General features: G+C 43.0%; 1 protein-coding gene and 1 long non-coding RNA gene across 6 annotated transcripts in view; one reads left to right on the top strand and one right to left on the bottom strand.

The window, feature by feature from the left end:
- The window catches only part of MSH4 (mutS homolog 4), a 50,892-nt gene that overhangs the window by 4,587 nt on the left and 25,591 nt on the right, over positions 1-20,714 (top strand). For all 5 annotated transcript variants that reach the window (XR_008846654.1, XR_008846656.1, XR_008846655.1 and 2 more), the window contains exons 2-10: positions 762-932; positions 2,924-3,090; positions 5,306-5,416; positions 6,003-6,118; positions 7,341-7,514; positions 10,823-10,995; positions 14,222-14,289; positions 19,424-19,498; positions 20,246-20,310. Coding sequence is in view for 2 of the 5 variants with exons in the window: in XM_056532681.1 (XP_056388656.1) it covers positions 762-932; positions 2,924-3,090; positions 5,306-5,416; positions 6,003-6,118; positions 7,341-7,514; positions 10,823-10,995; positions 14,222-14,289; positions 19,424-19,498; positions 20,246-20,310 (1,120 nt within the window). In the remaining 3 variants the exon portion in view is untranslated. The remainder of the gene's footprint in view (positions 1-761; positions 933-2,923; positions 3,091-5,305; positions 5,417-6,002; positions 6,119-7,340; positions 7,515-10,822; positions 10,996-14,221; positions 14,290-19,423; positions 19,499-20,245; positions 20,311-20,714) is intronic.
- LOC130283336 (uncharacterized) overlaps positions 10,875-20,714 on the bottom strand; it is a 31,119-nt gene continuing 21,279 nt past the window's right edge. The window contains exon 4 of the long non-coding RNA XR_008846659.1: positions 10,875-11,010. This is a non-coding gene — a long non-coding RNA (uncharacterized LOC130283336). The remainder of the gene's footprint in view (positions 11,011-20,714) is intronic.

The raw sequence follows: 20,714 nt of genomic DNA, 5'->3' as shown, positions 1-20,714 counted from the left end.
CGATTATCGTGATTTTTCACTTGCCGATACTGAATCGATTCAAAATATTTTTGAATCGATTCTTTTAGTGATGTGGAATTTGTATCTCCTGATGCACAGAAAGCATGTCCCGGGCATCAGGAGATACAAGTTCCACATTTTGTCAGCCGGATCTGAAACGGCGGCGGCGCTCTGGATGTATGGAGCGGGCTCCGACTCGTGCCCGCTCCATACTCTGCAACCCCCGGCTGTTCTCAGTAGCCGGGGGCCGCCGCTAATAGCCAGCATGCGGCGATCGCCGCGGCTGGCTATTAACCCTTTAGATCGCCGCTGTCAAAGCTGACAGCGGCGTCTAAAGGGAGATGTGTATGCTCTCCGTGGCTCTGTCATTGATAGAGCCTGGCTGGACCAGGCTCTATCAATGGATCGCAGATAAATGGAGTTCAATAGAACTCTATTCATCTGTCTGAGGAATCTAATGATTCCTAAAAGACTAATAAAGTGTACAAAAAAAATAAAATAAAAATAAAGTTTTAATAAAAGTGTAAAAGACATTGTTTTTTAGACAGAATCGGGATATATCGCGATGTATCGTCACCTAGATGGTATCGCGATATATCGGGATATATCGAATCGCCACACTGGTATCGCGATTCGAATCGAATCGCCAAATTCTTGGCGATTCACACCCCTAGTAGACACTATTACCTGACATACCTTGGGGAGGAAATAAAATTCACACTTCCAATAATTTTTTTTTCCTATATTGTTTTTATCCACAGAATCCTATTTTGCAGACAGAAGTTCCTACGCAGAAAATGCCAGTGCTTTTAATGGCGCCTCCATTGCAAGCAGCAATTCAAGGAAGGAGCCTGGCAGCTCCTGTGGCAGAAAACAAGTAGGCGGCTACTTTACGAAATCCAAGATCCAGACTCCTGTGACAGGATATACAGGTAGTGCTGACAGGTGGTTTACAAAATGCAACAGGAGAATAGAGCAGCACACTGCCAGCACAAAGATACAGATGAAACACGAGTATATAGATAAAACATGAGTATATAGATAGAACATGAAAAGCTATACAGCTGTAATGCAATAAATGAAGATATGAAAATATGAGGTACTTAGCTTGCAAATTTGGCGCCAAATAGCTTGGACCATCCCACCACGGTAAGGTGACCTCATTCTGGGATGGACCCTACACTATGAATATGCCTCTGTGTGAACAGTACAGCAGGCATTGCAAGGTCTGAAACATCCAAGGCACCTTATATACACCTAATAGAGGTGGGTGGGGTGCAGGAGCCAACATGGAGGTAGACACTCCCCCGTATGTGTAATACAACCAAAGGATAAATTGGCCAGCACTATTGATCCAAACTATTGTAAAAAAAAAACACAGCAGATAGATGGCACTGCTCTTAGTTTGGGGTGGTATCAGGGATCCCATCTTATAAAGTGATGGCATAGAACAGTGTTTCCCAACCAGGGTGCCTCCAGCTGTTGCAAAACTATGGGCAACAGCTTTTTTTTGGGCTGTTGTGTAGAAAATATGCCAGTTTTTCCATAGTTTTGCAATATTTTTTATTTTTATCTTTTTACCTAAAAACTGTCAAAAATAAACAACATTTTTTCCCCCTAATGAAACACAATTAATGTAAAATCAATAAATATTTTTAAAAATTATTATTATTATTATAATGCAATTTTACAGCCAAATGTTTTGAACATGGCCTAAAAGTGCTTATCTAATTCAGTGGTCTCCAAACTGTGGCCTTCCAGATGCTGCAAAACTACAACTCCCAGCATGCCCAGACAGCCGTTGGCTAGTTTTGTAACATCTGGAGGGCTGCTTTTTTGAAGGCTTCTGGTCTTATTCATATTGATTCAGACTACGGAATCTACCTCTGGAATTAATAAGTCGTCGCTAGTATCGCTCGGACATGCACTGTCTCCATAGACGGGAATGCATTTTGCGTGGATTCTGCCAAATGAAAAAAATGTATTATTCTTTCAGCAGTGTCTGGAATTTGAATTAAGGGCACGTTCCCACTTGGCGTATACGCAGCATATTTCATGCTGCACAAAATCTGCAGCAGGGGCGGGAAATACATCCGGACATGCTGGGCGTTGTAGTTTTGCAACAGCTGGAGGCACCCTGGTTGGGAAACACTGGCATAGAATATGCCTTCAGTTTGTAATTGGTAGCAGTCTGACCTCCAAGACATCAACCAATCATGAGAATGTAGGGAATCCATCCCTGAGAGTACATTTATACAGTGGAATGTCCACCTGGAAAAATTTCCGGATGGACATTCCACAGACAGCGGATGCCAGCAGAACATAGACTGCATTTAATTTCTAAGCGGATTCCACTGAAATAATTGACATGTCAATTCTTTCTGCGAAGGCTAAAATTGGAATTTCCACGGCAGATGTTTCCGCTGTGGGCATGGTGCAGCAGAATCCTTTTGAAAACTTTGCTGCTGCGGAATTTCCGTGCTGAATTTTCTTTCCAGATCCCTCTCTGAAAACCGCCTTGTGAACATAGCCTGTCTTTTCCTGCACAGCAGGGTCTGTTCATTCAAGTGAATAGGGAAGAACTGCAGTTTGCTGTACAGTCAGGTAGCCAGGTGGCCTGAAGATCTGACGTCTGCCATTAGCCTAAGGCTGTCCTGGCCTGCTGAGAGTTGTAGGTTTGCAACAACTGGAGGCACCCATGTTGGGAAACACTGTCTTAGCGACATGCATGTAACTTACATAAAGGTGAAAAGAGTCCTTGTGGTTGTCCATTTTACAGTCATAGGTTCTACATGTACCGCTGTATAGTGCCTCTGCGAGGTGCAGTACTATCCCATGGAAGCACTACTACACTTTTTATTCACTGTAGTCTTTGTGTTGTTGTTTATTCTTTTGTATAACATATCATTCTTTCATTTTTCAGCTACAACAACAACGTCCTCAGCCTCCGCTCGCTCTGCAGCTTCTGTTTATGTAGCAGTGGTGGAAGGAAGAGGCCTCGCCAGAGGAGAGATAGGCATGGCTAGTTTGGATTTGAAGAATCCTGATGTGGTTTTATCTCAGTTTTCAGACAGCGGTATTTATGTGAAGGTAACGTTTTCACTTACTGACCGAAACTACAGTAGTGTTGAGTTTTTCCATTACCTGACATTTCCGTCGTCTGCCAGTAAAGTGCAGTACAATTCCTTCTGGCATCAACAGGAAATTATAATGAATGGAATATTAGAAATTCTGGATGGCAAAGAGTAACTACGTTGTTCGGCCCTCTCAAACCTAAATTGGTGGGTGCACATTCCAGTCAGCTCCAAAGAAACCAGACTACAGCTGCCTATTTTAAGGGGTTGTCCAATCAAAACAGCCCTATTCTATACTGAAATTAGCTCCACGATCAGCAGATCTTTGTCCATCCGCCTTTAAAGGGGTACTCCGGTGCAAAACGTAATTTATTTTTTTTAATCATCTGGTGCCAGAAATTTAAACATGTTTGTAAATCGCTTCTATTAAAAAATCTTAATCCTTCCAGTACTTATTAGCTGCTGAATACTACAGAGGACATTATTTTCTTTTTGGAACACAGAGCTCTCTGCTGACATCACGAGCACAGTGCTCTCTGCTGACATCTCTGTCCATTTTAGGAACTGTCCAGAGTAGGAGAAAATCCCCATAGCAAACATGCTGCTCTGGTCAGTTCTTTAAATGGACAGAGATGTCAGCAGAGAGCACTGTGCTCGTGATGTCAGCAGAGAGCTCTGTGTTCCAAAAAGAAAAGAATTTCCTCTGTAGTATTCAGCAACTAATAAGTACTGGAAGGATTAAGATTTTTTTAATAGAAGTAATTTACAAACCTGTTTAACTTTCTGGCACCAGTTGATTTAAAAAAAAAAAAAAGTTTTCCACTGGAGTACCCCTTTAAAGGAAAACTGTCAGCCAGTTCACCCACACTGAACCCAATATACTGGTGGATAGTGTGGGTGAACTGGAGTCCATAAAGGGTTCACTTACTTTTTTGTGTGCCCTGGCCGCTGAGTTCTCCCCCGCTAAGGTGGTATTTTCGGTCTTCTCAATGGCGCTTTGAAGGCAGGTCCCTCGCCGTCCGTCTCGCTTTGGGTTCCAGAGGAATATGTTATTTGCATATTAATTTTCTTCAACCCCACGTCCTAGTGACGTGGAGTCACATGCCCCCTGAGCGCAGTGCTCTGTCTGCAGAACGCATGTGCCTGAAGTTTTTATGCAGCTCTCATGTCCACCCAGTATATTGGGTTTAGTGTGGGTGAACTGGCTGTCAGTTTTCCTTTTAAAGCCCCTATAGATGGGAGAGTTGCCTTAGGCCATACACAGGAAATGTAGTATTAGGCTATTTCACACGGCATAATATTTGCGGAATGTCCCCCGGAAACATTATCGGGACAGTCCACAGACAGCGGACGCCGGCAAGACATGTGCTCTGGTAACTCAGAAATGCGCTGTCTCCATAGACATATAATTTTTTTCTGCGGCGGACGGACATTTCCACAGCAGATGTTTCCGCCACGGAAATACCACAGTGTGCACGTGCAGCAGAATTCAATTGAAAACAATGAAATTTCCATTCGGAATTTTTGCGCTGAATTCAGCTCTGAAATTCCGCCATGTGTACATAGCCTTACATGCCGGCCATTTATATGAATGGCTAAGCCTGAAACACATGGACAAGCTGAGATCGCCATAGTGGCCTTCAATCCTGGCTAAGGGTACGTTCAGACGAGCAGATTTTCGCAGCGTATTCCGCTGCAAATACGCCGCTGAAGGACCCTCTGTATTCTGCCTTTACAAGTGCCTGTTTGGAGTGGCAATATGCCGCTACGAGCAGACACACTGTGATGTGCGAGTCGCCATGCGCATGCGCAGTATACTCGCACATCGCGGCAGCTCATTGAGCAGGGGGAACGGCCACCATGTGTGCGAGTACACCGCGCATGCCCGGCGACTTGCTCATTGTTTCAATGTGTCTGCACGTAGCGGCATATTGCCACGCCGAGCAGGTACATGTAAAGCCAGCATATAGAGGTCCTTCAGCAGCGGATCTGCAGCGTAAAATCCGCTGCAAATCCGCCCGTGTGAATGTACCCTAATGAGGGGGATGGGGTCCCAAAAGGAAAACTTCATGAACAGTTGATTTTATGATTCAATAAATTAATTCAAATTAATTGATTCAAATTGATTGAATTAATTCAAAATTAATATTGGGGGATTTTTTTTCCCCCACAATCTTCATTGTGATTTTTTTCTGTATAATTTTGAATTAAATTTCCTTAAAATATCCTAGGTAATAACAAAACTCCAGATTCTGGCACCGCTAGAAATACTGATGCCAAATACTGCGTGTGAAAATGGAAAGACCACAGAACTGTTTCGTCTTATAAATGAAAATTTTAAGGTACTGTATTGTGTTTTATTAAGGTAAACTGTTTTAGACTCTTTTGTTGTTTATTTATTATATTATTTATTTATTTATTTATTTATTATCCATTCCTTGTTTCTCAGGTTAACATTAGGGTATACTCATGGGGTTATCCCTATAGGACAGTGTTTTCCAACCAGTGTGCCCGCAGCTGTTGCAAAACTACAACTCTCAGCATGCCCGGACAGCCTTTGGCTGTCCGGGCATGCTGGGAGTTGTAGTTTTGCAACAGCTGGAGGCACCCTGGTTGGGAAACACTGGGTTACATAGTCGCAGTAATTCCACAGTACTCAATGTAGATTATTTTTGCAGGAAGTTTTAGTAGTTCATATCCGAAAAGACACCAGGGTGACCGGTGAGTATAAATTGAAAAAGTGGTTATGATGAAGTTAGGGAGACACAACAGATGTCACAGGGGGAGGCACAATGCATCATGTCTGGTCTTCCAGATCCCCCACCTGGGTTATGATAGTAACAGAAGCCCAGTTGCAAATTACAGACTGCTGTAATCTAAGCTATATGTAGTGTGTTTTATAACATTGTCTTGTTTTGCAACTTGCAGGATGTTTCCTTAACTTCAGTACAGCGGAAGTATTTCAATGAAACCAAAGGCCTGGAATACATAGAACAGTTATGTGCCCCAGAGTTCAGCACAGTATTAATGGAAGTTCAGTCAAAGTATGTATTTTTATGATTTCACACCTTTTTTCCTGTGTTTTTCATGCAGCTTATATCTCTTTATCCAAATAAAGGATAAAGGCTGTGGCAGATGGTAGCTGAAACTCAATAGTGAAGTAAAAATGCTGGGTAAACATTGCCTTGTAGAGTTTTTCTTCATTTTTGAGTCTATTTATTTATTTATTTATTTATTTTCGTTCCTTTCTGTTTGAATTTTTTTCAAAATGCAGTATGATCTAGATATGGCGAATTTATTTTTGCCGTTATCTCATCAGCTTCCCTATAGCTGCAAAGAAACAAACCTGCGAAGGAAGCCTTAGGCTAGGTTCACACTACGGATTTTACGTCTGCAATTCCGTTTTGAAATGGCAGGCAGAAATTTTGCTTGCTAAAATGTATAGTGTAGTGAATGGGTTTCCGTTCATAAATTCACACTTCGGAATTTGTGAATGGAAAATCCGCTTGGAAATTTCTGCCTGAAGAATGGCGTTGCTCATTCTTCAGGCGGAAATGCTCGCGGAACACAATGCAGTCTATTGCAGTGTCCGCAGGGTCCTAGCGCTGACTGATTCATTTGGCGTTGGCCGCACTCGGAATCTCCGGGCGGAAATTTTCTGCCCGGAAATTCCGTATTTTGAACCTAGCCTTAGGCTATGTTCACACCTCGAATTTTTGCATGAAAATTCCACTCCAGCAGAGTCCTGTTGAATTCAATGGGATTCTGCTGCGCTGTGCACATGGCGGAATTTCACTTTCAGATTTGCAGCATGTTTCCTGCTGTGTGTTTGAAAGCGGGGGGGGGGGGGGGGGGGGCGGTCTGTCCGCAGCAGATTTTTTTTTTGGTAGCAGATTTCCACTGTTGAAAATCCGCTGCAGACCTCATTGACTTGGGTCTGCGGTGGATTTTTCGCAGCAGAAATTCCGTTGCCGAAAATTTGCCGCAGAGAGCTTACCCACTTTCAAACTCACAGCACGAAACACGCTTCTAGTTTAAAAGTAAATCTGCCCATTTGAATGGACTCATACAGTATAATTCATGCTAAAATTTGAATTGAGGCCAGGTTGTCACTCATCGGCCATGAACAAGCAGCGCTGCAGCAACTTGGGCATTTGCATGTTACTTTTGTGGTTTCCTGCTATTTTTTCTTAAATGAGAGGTAAAAATGTATGAAAAGGAAGAACAAGCATTGTGTTTGAGCTGAATACTCCCTTTACCTTGCAGGTACTACTGTCTAGCAGCAGTTGCAGCATTGCTGAAATATTTGGAATTTATTCAGAATTCAGTTTATGCTCCAAAATCTCTGAAGTTTCGGTTTCAAGGAAGTGAACAAACAGCAATGATCGATTCTGCGTCTGCTCAGAACCTTGAACTCTTGGTGAATAACAGAGACTCCAGGTGTGGCCATAGCTGGTCAAAACATTAAAATAACAAAACTAATTGTACACCATATTACATTACCATCCCCCCTCCTCACATCTGCACATAGTGAACACCCACACACCTTAGGAAATAGAAATCATCTGCCCAAATGTTATTTTACTGTTACCATGTTTGTAGAGGACCTGTCAGCTCTGACATTTCTGTTTTAGTAAATACTTGCATTTCTTGGAACACTGCATAGTGCTGACATCTGGGTGTTGCCATTCCCCCTGTCAATAGGATGTATCCCTACACCAGTGTTTCCCAACCAGGGTGCCTCCAGCTGTTGCAAAACTACAACTCCTAGCATGCCCGGACAGCCAAAGGCTGTCCAGGCATGCTGAGAGTAGTAGTTTTGCAACAGCTGGAGGCACCCTGGTTGGGAAACACTGCCCTACACAATCTGACACTGACAGCATTGAATGCACAAGGTCAGAGCATAAAGGAACATAACTAAGAAGGTGAATAGAAACCCTCCTTTCTCGGTCGCTCTTCATTGGGGGACACCTAACTGATGGGTATATGCTCTTGCCACTAGGAGGCGCTGACACTAGGAAAAGGAAAATTCGGCTCCTCCCTGGCAGAATATACTCGCCCACCTGCAAAGAAGCAACCAGTTTTATCTAGTGTCACTTAGGAGGTAGACACACAAGTCTGGAGCTCTCCAGACCTGGTCTTTTTCTCTTTGTTATTTTTCTAGACCTTTCCAGGTTACAGTCATTTAAATAAACTTTTGTCATGTCCCTGTCAACCTAGGTAAAAAAAAACAAAAAAAAAAAACAATAACCTATTTGCTAATAATATGGATAATATTTTTCTGTCCTAATTTACTAACTATATAGGTCTATAAGCAAAGCGTTATACAGTGGTCCCTCAAGTTACAATAGTAATTGGTTTCAGGACGACCATTGTATGTTGAAACCATTGTATGTTGAGACCAGAACTCTATGGAAACCTGGTAATTGGTTCTGAAGCCCCAAAATGTCATCCAAAAATAGGAAAAAGTGAGGATTAAAGAAAAATAAGTAGATAACTAATATAGATAAAGCAAATCCTTACAAATAAAGATCTGCTGGAAGCTGTAATCACTGTCTATGTAGAGGACAGGAGCTTCTTCAGGGTCCTGTACAGAACACACAAGGTCCTAAAAAAGTAACATGGAGCCGCCCTCACCTGGTGTCCAAAGGAGCAGCTAACCCTGGTACAGGCAAAGAGTACAGAACATGTAATACCTCCCTGTATTGTAGGGGGCGCTACCAGACAGGAATTCAGTACATACACTTCAGTAATACAGGGTTTTTTACCAGTGAATGCCCATTTTGATTGGTCGGTTCTTCCAGCCATTGACACGTTTCACAGATCTGGACTGTCTGTAGCATTGTATGTTGAGTCTGGTTTCAAGTTACAGTGGTCCAGAAAAGACCATTGTATGTTGAAACGATTGTATGTTGAGGCCATTGTAAGTTGAGGGATCACTGTATTTGGTAAAATCTGTATCCTCACCATCCCCGGGGGACGTTATTGCCACCAGGGATGGTGAGGATATGAAGTTATAAAGTCAGAGTAGACGAAGCAGAGCAATGATGTAGGCCGTCAATCAAGCTGAGGCGGTATGACTACGGCCGGAGCGACCAGGGGACTACTTACATGGCGGCCGGGGAGACTTCATATCCTCACCACCCGTGAGGGAAAAAACATCCCCCGGGGATGGTGAGGATACAGATTTTACCATATGTGATGTGTTGCCAAGCATTATACATGGTAAAATCTAGTGCTTGGTTCCCTTTAAAGCACTTTTATATATGTCACCCAATTGCAAAAAGACTGATTCTGTTAGGATTTTGTTTTATACAGCCGCAAAGGCTGGATAATTCCTGATGCAGGCATTTATAGTATTTCCCCACATAGCCATCAGGACCCGGATCCTTTTTAAAGGAAAGGACTGAATCACCACAGTGACTTCCTCCTCTATGATCCGAGTGTTAAAGTGGTACTCCACTGGAAAATATTTTCTTTTTAATCAACTGGTGCCAGAAAGTTAAGCAGATTTGTAAATTACTACTATTAAAAAATCTTAATCCTTCCAATACTTATCAGCTGCTATATGCTACACAGGAAGTTCTTTTCTTTTTTGAATTTCCTTTCTGTCTGACCACAAGTGCTCACTGCTGACACCTCTGTCCATGTCAGGAACTGTCCAGATCAAGAGAGGTTTGCTCCTGTTCTGGACAGTTCCTAAAATGGACAGAGGTGTCAGCAGAGAGCACTGTGGTCAGACAGAAAGAAAATTCAAAAAGAAAAGAACTTCCTGTCTATTATACAGCAGCTGATAAGTACATGAAGGATTGGGATTTTTTTTATAGAAATAATTTACAAATCTGTTAAACTTTTTGGCACCAGTTGAATTAAAAGAAAATGTTTTCCAGTGGAGTACCCCTTTTAACATTTTGGATATGCCGGGTCCTGCCTCCATAGCGCAAATACGGCTATTAGCAATGGAGGCGGATACAAGGGGTATCTCCAGAACCGGACCATGGATCCGGGTTAGTGACACCTCATTGTAATCTGGTACACCCGCACTATAACCCTGTGTATTGTGTTTAGTGTACGTCAACCGGCAGTCAGTTTCCCTTTTAAATAAACATTTTCACTGGACAACCTCTTTAAAAGGGGTACTCCACTGGCCAACATTCAGAATATTTAGTTCCGAATGCTGTGTGCAACACCACCTCGTGTCATCAGGCCCCGCCCCCTCAATGCAAGTCTATTGAAGGGGGCGTCACACCCCCTCCCATAGACTTGCATTGAGGGAGCAGGGCGTGATGGCACGAGGGGGCAGGCGAGGGGACAGGGCCGACCCCCCCGCAGCGCGCGCACAGCATTCGGAACTAAATGTTCTGAACGCTGGCCAGTGGAATACCCCTTTAAGATAATGTCCTCCTGAATGTGTGCAGGCCTGAGGATAAGACATCAATCATTTCTACCTGGAAAACTCCTTTATTGTGGATGCCATTAGATCAGACTCATAGGAATCAAAAAATATTTTATTGAAATACAATGTATAGCAGAAAAGGTGTATTTGCACTACATGTGCAATGTCCGTTTGGCGTACACAATGGGAAGGTTCCCAGCACATACATCAAATGTATCCATAGCACCCTAGACACCCAGCAGAGGTCAACCAGAGTTTTCTTCTCTAAATAATTTGAACATAATAATGTAATCCTCTTCCTGAATCCACACATATGGCTATTTGCATATTAATCCATTCATTCACTTTTCAGAAATAGTCACACCCTTTTTGGGGTCCTGAATAATACCAAAACTCCAGGTGGAAGCCGAAGACTCAGATCAAATATCTTAGAACCTCTCATTGACCTGGAAACCATCAACACACGGCTGGACTGTGTCCAAGAATTTCTTGACGATGAAGAACTTTTCTTTAGTCTTCAGTCAGGTACTCGGTTCCTTCCTGCAAAAGTTTAGTTACGCAAAAGTAAATACCGTACCCCTGTGCTCAGCAAATGGAATAGACATATGTCGGATACTTTGTAGCATACATTTCTTTTTACTATTAAAGAAAATATCTTGTCAGAGCTTTCTGTCCTAAATCATTCATCCTTGATATAACTACGCAAGGGTTTCTCATCTTCAGGAACTCCTTAGTACAGTGGTCTTCAACCTGCGGACCTCCAGATGTTGCAAAACTACAACTCCCAGCATGCCCGGACAGCCGTTGGCTGTCCGGGCATGCTGGGAGTTGTAGTTTTGCAATATCTGGAGGTCTGCAGGTTGGAGACCGCTGCCTTAGTATTTCACAGGTGATATATTTATGGTCAGTATGTCAGACATCATCAAATTCTGACCTGTTTTGAGGTTTGGATTAGAGAAGCCTATTTTTATTTTGAAGGATGTTTGCTCCAGAGGAAGTTGTGTAGTTCTTTCCAGTCTGACCACAGTGCTCTCTGCTGCCACCTGCTGCCGGTGCATTGCCATAGAATGAGATTTGCCATAGAATGAGATGGTCCGCCTCCATCACGTCCTATTGGCTCACACTTGTCACGTGACATATTTAAACGTCACGCATCGACGCGCACAGCAGTCTCAGTTTGGCTATTACAGGGAGAGGCTCTCCTCTCCCTGTGATAGCTGAAGCTGCACGGAGGTCTCATGGCCTCTGTGGCCCGACAGAAGCTCACACATGTACGCAGCTCATATGGCTGGCTCATATACATTTACTGTATTATTACATGTACTGTTGATCCACAGCGCTATCGGGATCCCTATGCCCGATGGCGCTGTCATCAGTGTGCGTCCCAGTGAGCGCCCCATGCCCGCAGCTCTACTCCCCGTCCCCCGTAGCTCTACTCCCCGTCCCCTGTTAACGCTCAGGGAGCGATCCACAGCGCTATCGGGATCCCTATGCCCGATGGCGCTGTCATCAGTGTGCCTCCCCGCGAGCGCCCCATGCCCGCAGCTCTACTCCCCGTCCCGTTAACGCTCAGGGAGCGGGGAACAGAAAGTAGAGCATCGGGCACAGGTAAAGTAGTACTGCGCATGCGCAGCACTACGCAAATAACTTTACCTGCGCCCAATGCTCTACTTTCTGTTCCCTGCTCCCTGAGCGTTAGCCAAACTGAGACTGCTGTGCGCATCGATGCGTGACGTTTAAATATGTCACGTGACAAGAGTGAGCCAATAGGATGTGGTGGAGGCGGACCATCTCATTCTATGGCAAATCTCATTCTATGGCAATGCACCGGAACTGTCCAGAAAAGGAGCAAATCTCCATAGCAAAACTATCCTGCTCTGGACAGTTCCTGACACGGACAGAGGTGGCAGCAGAGGGCGCTGGGGTCAGACTGGAAAGAACTACACAACTTCCTCTGAAGCATACAGCAGCTGATAAGTACTGTAAAGATTAAGATTTCTAAATAGATTTTCCACCAGAGTACCCCTTTAACATTTTTCTTTGTCCTTTTGTAGACAATAGGAGGGAGAGGCTCCAGTTGCCGGTTGTCTTACAGTTAGACCCAAGACAGTAAGAGTGGAAGTGGGGGCATTGTTGATCTTATGGGACATTTAGAGAATAAAGAAAAGGAGAGGATTAAGGAGGAAGTGCTGGCTTTTTAAAATTATTTTTTTGCCATTTTTATGGGCACTGTCATAAAAAATAAAAATGTTTGCTATGTTGAAGAGACATAGCAAAAGTTTTTATCAAACAGGACCTCGACCGATCACAAGAACGAGCCAGGAGAAGTGCGTGCTCAGCCTGTAAACTATTGATTTGTCCTTACGAAATAGCAAACCTTTTTTTAATGACAGTGCCCATAACAAATGCTCAACAAAATAATACAATTCTGCCACTTTTTCCCCTTAAAGGGGTTCTCCTCTGCTCAGCCTTTGGAATAAACTATTCCGAACGCTGGAGCTGACGCCGGGAGCTTGTGACATCATAGCCCCGCCCCCTCAATGCATGTCTATGGGAGGGGGCGTGATGCCCCCTCCCATAGACTTGCATTGAGGGGGCGTGGCATGACGGCATGAGGGGGCGGGGCGATGACGTCACGAGCTCCCAGCGCCGGTGTGAGGTGGTTTTTTGCACCCCCGTAGATCCATGCGTCCGCTCCTCCCCCAGCTCTCCGAAGATTTCCGAAGCTAGAGCTGGGGGAGGGCAGAGCAAGGGGAGGGAGGAGGTTCACGCCCCCTCCCCCTTTACACATAGAGCTCATTGAGAGCACTGCTCTACGTCCTCAGCTCGGGGAGATGAGGGAGGGGACCTGCCGTGGCGATCTATGTCCTCAGGGAGGGGGCATGCCGTAGAGATCTGCATCCAGCCGAGCACAGGGAGGGGAGATGAGGGAGGGGGCGTGAACCTCCTCCCTCCCCTTGCTCTGCTCTAGCTTCGGAAATGTTCGGAAAGCTGGGGGAGGAGCGGACGCATGGATCTACGGGGGCGCAAAAAACCACCTCACACCGGCTCCAGCGTTTGGAACAGTTTGTTCCAAACGCTGAGCATCGGAGTACCCCTTTAATCCTTTTCTTTGCCCCTCACTTTACACTCAAAATGGGACACTTGTCAAAAGTTTTTATATTGACAGGTTATTTTATATTTTAGGTTATTTATTTTAATATATTTTATATTAAAGAACCTTGAAACAAAATTGTGATATAATTGAAACGTACAACTGTAATAAAGTTTAGCTGCTTGAGGGTTGAAGCTTGACCTCTATCACAACATTACAGGATGAGTCAGTACCTAACCTCACAAGTGCGAAGCTGTATCATTAATTGTGAGGTCACAAGTGACGCCTGAGGCCATGTCGTACACAATGTCATAGTGACACATACTCTGCTTCTGCAAAAGGCAAACACGTTCTTATTATTCCCCAGCCACATTGTGTATGTGTTTAATCTCGGGATAATCGGAGCTCAGACAGTGATTGCTACGTCTCAGTGATTCCACTTTGCCAGAGAATAGAATGTATTAATATTACTGAGGGAGCGCAGCCGCTTTATGCCTTTTAATAAGCAGAAAGATTGACAGAATAACAATTTTATCCTATGACATTGTTATGAGGAGTCCGGCTCTTAGAGCATTTTAGCATTTGTTTATGTGGTATTCAGAATAATTTTACTAAATATAATTAATTGGGCCTATTATTTTTTATTTTTTTTACTAGTTCTTTCCAGGTTTTTGGACACAGAACAGCTTCTTTCTAATCTTATACAGATTCCAAAGCAGGACACGGTATGTGTATAGATGAGAGCTATGAGGGGCTGTGACATCTACCACAGATGGATGGATGCTGTGGTCAGTCAGATGTAATATACATTGGTTAAAAAATATACACATGTATATTACAAATATACACAAAATGCTATTATCTAAATTATAGATAAAGATTTTGCAAATGACAGGTACGTTCTAACACCTTAAAGGGGTACTCCGGTGGAAAACATTTAAATCAATTGGTGCCAGAGAGTTAAACAGATTTGTAAATGACTTCTATTAAAAAATCTTTACCCTTCCAGAATTTATTAGCAGCTGTATGCTACAGAGGAAATTCTTTTCTTTTTTTAACTTATTTTTTGTCTTGTCCACAGTGCTCTCTGCTGACACCTGATGCCCGTATCAGGAACTGTCCAGAGCAGGAGAAAATCCCCATTGCAAACCTATGCTGCTCTGGACAGTTCCTGACACGGACAGAGGTGTCAGCAGAGAGCACTGTGGACAAGACAAAAAAGAAATACAAAAAGAAAAGAATTTTCTCTGTAGCATACACCTGCTAATAAGTACTGAAAGGATTGAGATTTTAAAATAGAAGTAATCTACAAATCTGTTTAACTTTCTGGCACCAGTTCATTTAAAAAAAAAAAAAAAAGGTTTCCACCGGAGTAGCCCTTTAAGGACAATGGACATAAACGCATGTCCTGGTGCGCTGGTACTTAACGCACCAGTACGTAGATTTATACGTGAAGCAAGCACAGGAGCTGCGCTTGCTTCATGCACAGCAGGTCCCGGACCAGCCAGGGACCCACCAGTAATGGCAGACACCAGTGATTGCACTGATGTCCGCCATTAACCCCTCAGATGTCGTGATCAGTACTGATCACTGCTTCTGCGGTATTAGCTGTACTGCAGGCAACTGATCATACCACCGGGGTTTGATCAGTCAGGATGGCCGCCGGAGGTCCCCTTGCCTGCCTCCTGTCGGCTCTGACGATCTGCTTCTCTGGTTCGCCCTCTAGCAGAGCAGAGCAATAGATCACTGATATTACTGATCAGTGCTATGCCTACGAGGAGGAAAAAAACAAAATGCAAAAATGAATTAGGTTTGGTCCTTAAGGCCAAAATGGGCTGTGTCCTTAAGGGGGTTAAAATGTGCACCATGCACCAAAAATGTGCCAACTAATAGTTGGTCTAAAATCAGACTAGACAGTCCAAAATAATCTGAGTCACTTTGATAAATATGGCACCATATCAGACTGTCTAATCCAATTTTCCACTGTATAAAGCAGCGTTTTACAAATAGAGTGTCTACAGGTGTTGCAAACTACAACTCCCAGCATGCCCGGACAGCAGTTGGCTGTCCGGGCATGCTGAGAATTGTAGTTTTGCAACAGCTGGAGACACACTGTTTGGAAAACACAGGACTAAGCATTAGGCAGTTTTGGTTAATCTGGACCAATGTGCCCCTATATTATAATTTTTGCAATTGTCACACCAATCCCACATAAAATCATCAAGCTATAGTTTTACCGCAACTCACAGATAACTTGGAAAACCTTAGGCTTAAAGGGGTACTCCAGTGGAAAACTAATTTTTTTTTTTTGTAAATCTACAAATCTAGCGGTGCCAAAAAGTTAAACAGATTTGTAAATTACTTTTATTTAAAAATCTTAATCCTTCCAGTACTTATCAGCTGCTGTATGCTATAGAAGTTCTATGGAACAATGGAACACTGACACTAATGACCAGTGTGATTAGAGAAGAATCTATTGTAATAAAAGGCAACGTGGTAAAGTATAACCATGGAGGGATCAACAGAGGATGCACAGTCTATTGAACCTGTTATTAGTAATATTACAAGATATTAAAGATAAACCTATAAATTGTAAAAAACAGAGACATTACTGTTGTCTGCAAATGTGCAGGAAACTACTGAAGTGACTGTGACATTGTCAGGAACTGTCTAGAGCAGGAGCAAATCCCCATAGCAAACCTCTCCTGCTCTGGACAGTTCCTGACATGGACAGAGGTGTCAGCAGAGAACACTGTGGTCAGACAGAAAAGAAATCCAAAAAATAAAGAACTTCCTGTGGATCATACAGCAGCTGATAAATACTGGAAGGATTAAGATTTTTTTAATAGAAGTAATTTACAAATCTGTTAAACTTTCTGGCATCAATTGATAAAAAAAAAAAAAAAAAATGTTTTCCAGTGGAGTACCCCTTTAATCTGTCCCAATGTTTCCTTGTTAACGGGAGGGTGAGTTATACTTCTTGAATATCATCCGGGCACTGTCACAGTCATGTCAGTAGTTTCCTGCACATTTGCAGACAACAGTAATGTCTCTGTTTTTTACAATTGATAGGTTTATCTTTAAAGGACATGTCCGGTGCTCACTTTTCTTATTGTATCCGTTCCAGGCTGCAAAAAAAAAGAAAATAAGCTTTCTCTTGCCTGCCTACGCTCCCCCGGTGCTCCGGTACAGGCGTTCGGTCCCCGGGCTGTATTCTTCTTACTTCCTGTTAGCCCGGCACGTCACAGGGAGCTTCAGCCTATCACCAGCAGAGGCGGGACATCGCTGCGGCCGGTGATAGGCTGAAGCTCCGTGTGACGTGCCGGGCTAACAGGAAGTAAGAAGAATACAGCCCGGGGACCCAACACCTGTACTGGAGCCCCGGGGGAGCCTAGGCAGGTAAGAGAAAATTTGTTTTCTTTTATTTTTTAGCCCGGAACTGATAATATAAGAAAAGTGAGCACCGGACATCTCCTGTAATATCTTTTAATATTACTAATAACAGGTTCAATAGACTGTGCATCCTCTGTTGATCCCTCCATGGTTTTACTTTACCACGTTGCCTTTTATTACAATGGATTCTTCTCTAATCACACTGGTCATTAGTGTCAGTGTTCCATTGTTAAATAACAATGTTATGGTGTCATCCTGTGTAGGAACACTTTGTGTATATCAAGTAGTTTTACCTGCTGGTTGCGACACCTGACAGAATGTCTGTTTCCTCACATATTGAATGGTTTGTCAAGTAGGCTTATTTCCCAGTAAGTGTTTTAAGGCTATTGACGCCTTTACACTTAATAGGAACTACTTAAAGGGGTACTCCCGTGGAAAACTTAAAAAAAAAAAAATCAGTTGGTGCCAGAAAGTTAAACAGATTGGTAAATCACTTCTATTAAAAAATCTTAATCCTTCCAGTACTTTTTAGGGGCTGTATATTACAGAGGAAGGCCGAAATTTATCATTGTCTTTAGACTGTTTTTTGTGTCTACAAAATGGACAAAAAGGCGCAAGCAGGGTTTATGCACCTTTTTGCGCCTTTTTGTTTACACATTTCTGCAGATTTTGAGTTGCAATCCATTGATTTTGAGTTGCAATCCACTGATTTTGAGTTGCAATCCATTGATTTTGAGTTGCAATCCACTGATTTTGGCAATACACATGATATAGAAGGGATTTATGAACTGCGACTTTTTTGTAAAAAGGCGCAAAGCCACTGAAAAGTCTCTAAAACTACACCATCCCAGACCTGGTGTAGCTTTTTAGTGTATGTGAAGAGAGAAATTTAAGAAAATGTTTACCTGCAAAAAATGTATCAAATGCTCTGTAAACATTTAATAAATATGATGCTCCTACACATCACCAGCACACAAAAAAAGGTGTAAAAAAAATGCTTCACTTACACCTACAATGATAAATGTGAGCCGAAATGCTTTACTTTTAAGATTTCTCTGATGTCATGAGCACAGTGCTCTCTGCTGACCTCTTATATCCATTTTAGGAACTGTCCAGAGCAGCATAGGTTTGCTATGGGGATTTTCTACTGCTCTGGACAGTTCCTAAAATAGACAGCAGAGAGCACTGTGGTCATGACATCAGAGAAATCTAAAAACTAAAGCATTTCCTCTGTAGTATACAGCCCCTAAAAAGTACTGGAAGGATTAAGATTTTTTAATAGAAGTAATTTAGAAGTAATCTGTTTAACTTTCTGGCACCAGTTGATAAAAAAATAATAATAATTCTGCAGGAGGACCCCGTAAATAGGTATGCTGGTTGTGCTGCTGCTTCTATCATAGATCCTGTACTCTCCCTCTTTCTTAAAGGGTAAGGAGATTGTGTAGGGGTGATTCAGAGGGAGAAAAGCATACAAGACTTCATGATGGGCAGATCAGAGAAGCTGTACTATGTATTTTGCAGGTCATAGATTCCTGCGAACTTTCTTTTCCCAACCAGTATGTCTGTAGCTGTTGCAAAACTACAACTCACAACATGCCCGTACAACCAAAGGCAGGGAGGGTGATGAGATTGTACAGGGGGCAATTAGGTGGGAGGAAATCACCCAAGTCTTCAGGATGGGCAGATCACACAAGCTGTACTATGTCTGAATGTAGATGGGGAGGTAAAAGGGTACTCCGGTGGAAAACATTTTTTTATTTTTATTAACTGGTGCAAGAAAGTTAAACAGATTTGTAAATAACTTCTATTAAAACATCTTTACCCTCCCAGTACTTTTTAGCAGCTGTATACTACAGAGGAAATTCTTTTGTTTTTGAATTTCTTCTTTGTCTTGTCCACAGTGCTCTCTGCTGACACCTGATGCCCGCATCAGGATCTGTCCAGAGCAGGAGAAAATCCCCATTGCAAACCTATGCTGTCAGCAGAGAGCACAAACACAGTGCTCTCTGCTGACATTTTAGGGACTGTCCAGAGCAGCATATGTTTGCTATGGGAATTTTCTCCTACTCTGGACAGTTCTTAAAATGGACAGAGATGTCAGCAGAGAGCACTGTGCTCGTGATGTCAGCAGAGAGCTCTGTGTTCCAAAAAGAAAATAATTTCTTCTGTAGTATTCAGCAGCTAATAAGTACTGGAAGGATAAAGATTTTTTAATAGAAGCAATTTACAAATCTGTTTAACTTTCCGGCACCAGTTGATTTAAAAAATAAATAAAAAAAGGTTTTCCACCGGAGTAAGTACTTACCCTATCCTTTATAGAATTCACCATGTTTCTTTAAGTGTTATGAATGAGCACTTATTCCAGTTACTGAGCTGTTTTTTAATGAATCTTTACAATTCTTTGCTTTATCTTAAATGCTTCTGTATATATTGTAATAATAATGAAGCCAATTATCTTTCTAACAGGAAAGAGCAGCAGATACAAAAATAAACTATATCATCTCACTCAAGCATACACTTGAACTTGTGGAGCCTTTAAAGGTAATAATTTCAATATCTAAATTAGTAAAACTTGGGGAAAATTCACATGGGACAGAATTGCTGCTGATTTGCGCAAATCAAATCTGCAATTATATACAGTACAGGTCCAGTGGATTCAATATCACAAAATCTCATACATGCTGCACCATAGAATCTGATCGCGGTCAGTTCTGTTGATTGATTTATGCTGTGGATTCCGCTTTGCATTGTTGCAAAATTTTACGCAGACCGTAAACTGTGTAAAAATGTGCAAATTTTTTAAAATGTACACGACTCGTGCTGATATTCGCATAAGCCGAGTATAAGAAGACTTTTTGACCTTGTGATGTCACGCCACGCCCCCCCTCCATTCATGTCTATGGGAGGGGGCGTGTCTGTCGACACGCCCCCTCCCATAGACATGAATGGAGGGGGGCGTGGCCGTGACATCATGATCACGGCCTCCGGCTCCGAGCATTCTGGACAAAATGTTCAGAACGCTGGAGCACCGGAGTATATGGTGTATATGGTTTATGTACTCAGCACACAGGCATAAGGAGTCCAACTACTGATAAATTACACATTGGGAAAACCAGTCTATTAATATGGCAAAATACGTGTAGAACAAGAAACTAAAACAATTATAAATTCCCCCCATGGTATTTGGCTTGTGCCATAGTACAGCTGGTCCTTTAGATTTCAGAGTGAAACTAATGTGGATTGTTATGTGTAAAGAATGTAATCTTGTTCTATTTTTATATGTCTTAGGCTGTACTGGAAAAATGCAGAACACCCCTTCTCCAAGCATATTGCTCATCAATAGATGATACCAGGTGAGTGGAGATCCCAGTGATTCCAAGTTAAAGGGGTAGTCCAGTGGTGAAAAACTTATCCCCTATCCTAAGGATAGGGGATAAGTTTGAAATCGTGGGGGGTCCGACCGCTAGGGCCCCCTGCGATCTCTCTGTATGGGGGCCAGGCTCTCCGGACAGATAGCGGGTGTCGACCCCCGCACGAAGCGGCAGCCGACACGCCCCCTCAATACATCTCTATGGCAGAGCCGGAGATTGCCGAAGGCAGCGCTTTGGCTCTGCCATAGAGTTTTATTGAGGGGGCGTGTCGGCCGCCACTTCGTGCGGAGGTCGACACGCCCCCTTCCCGCGGGCTGTCGGGGCTCCGTACAGGAGATCGCAGGGGGCCCCAGCGGTCGGACCCCCAGCGATCTGCAACTTATCCC

The sequence above is a fragment of the Hyla sarda genome, chromosome 7 (assembly GCF_029499605.1).
Source record: "Hyla sarda isolate aHylSar1 chromosome 7, aHylSar1.hap1, whole genome shotgun sequence".
NCBI lineage: Eukaryota > Metazoa > Chordata > Amphibia > Anura > Hylidae > Hyla > Hyla sarda.
This window is presented reverse-complemented; position numbering and strand designations above follow the sequence as displayed.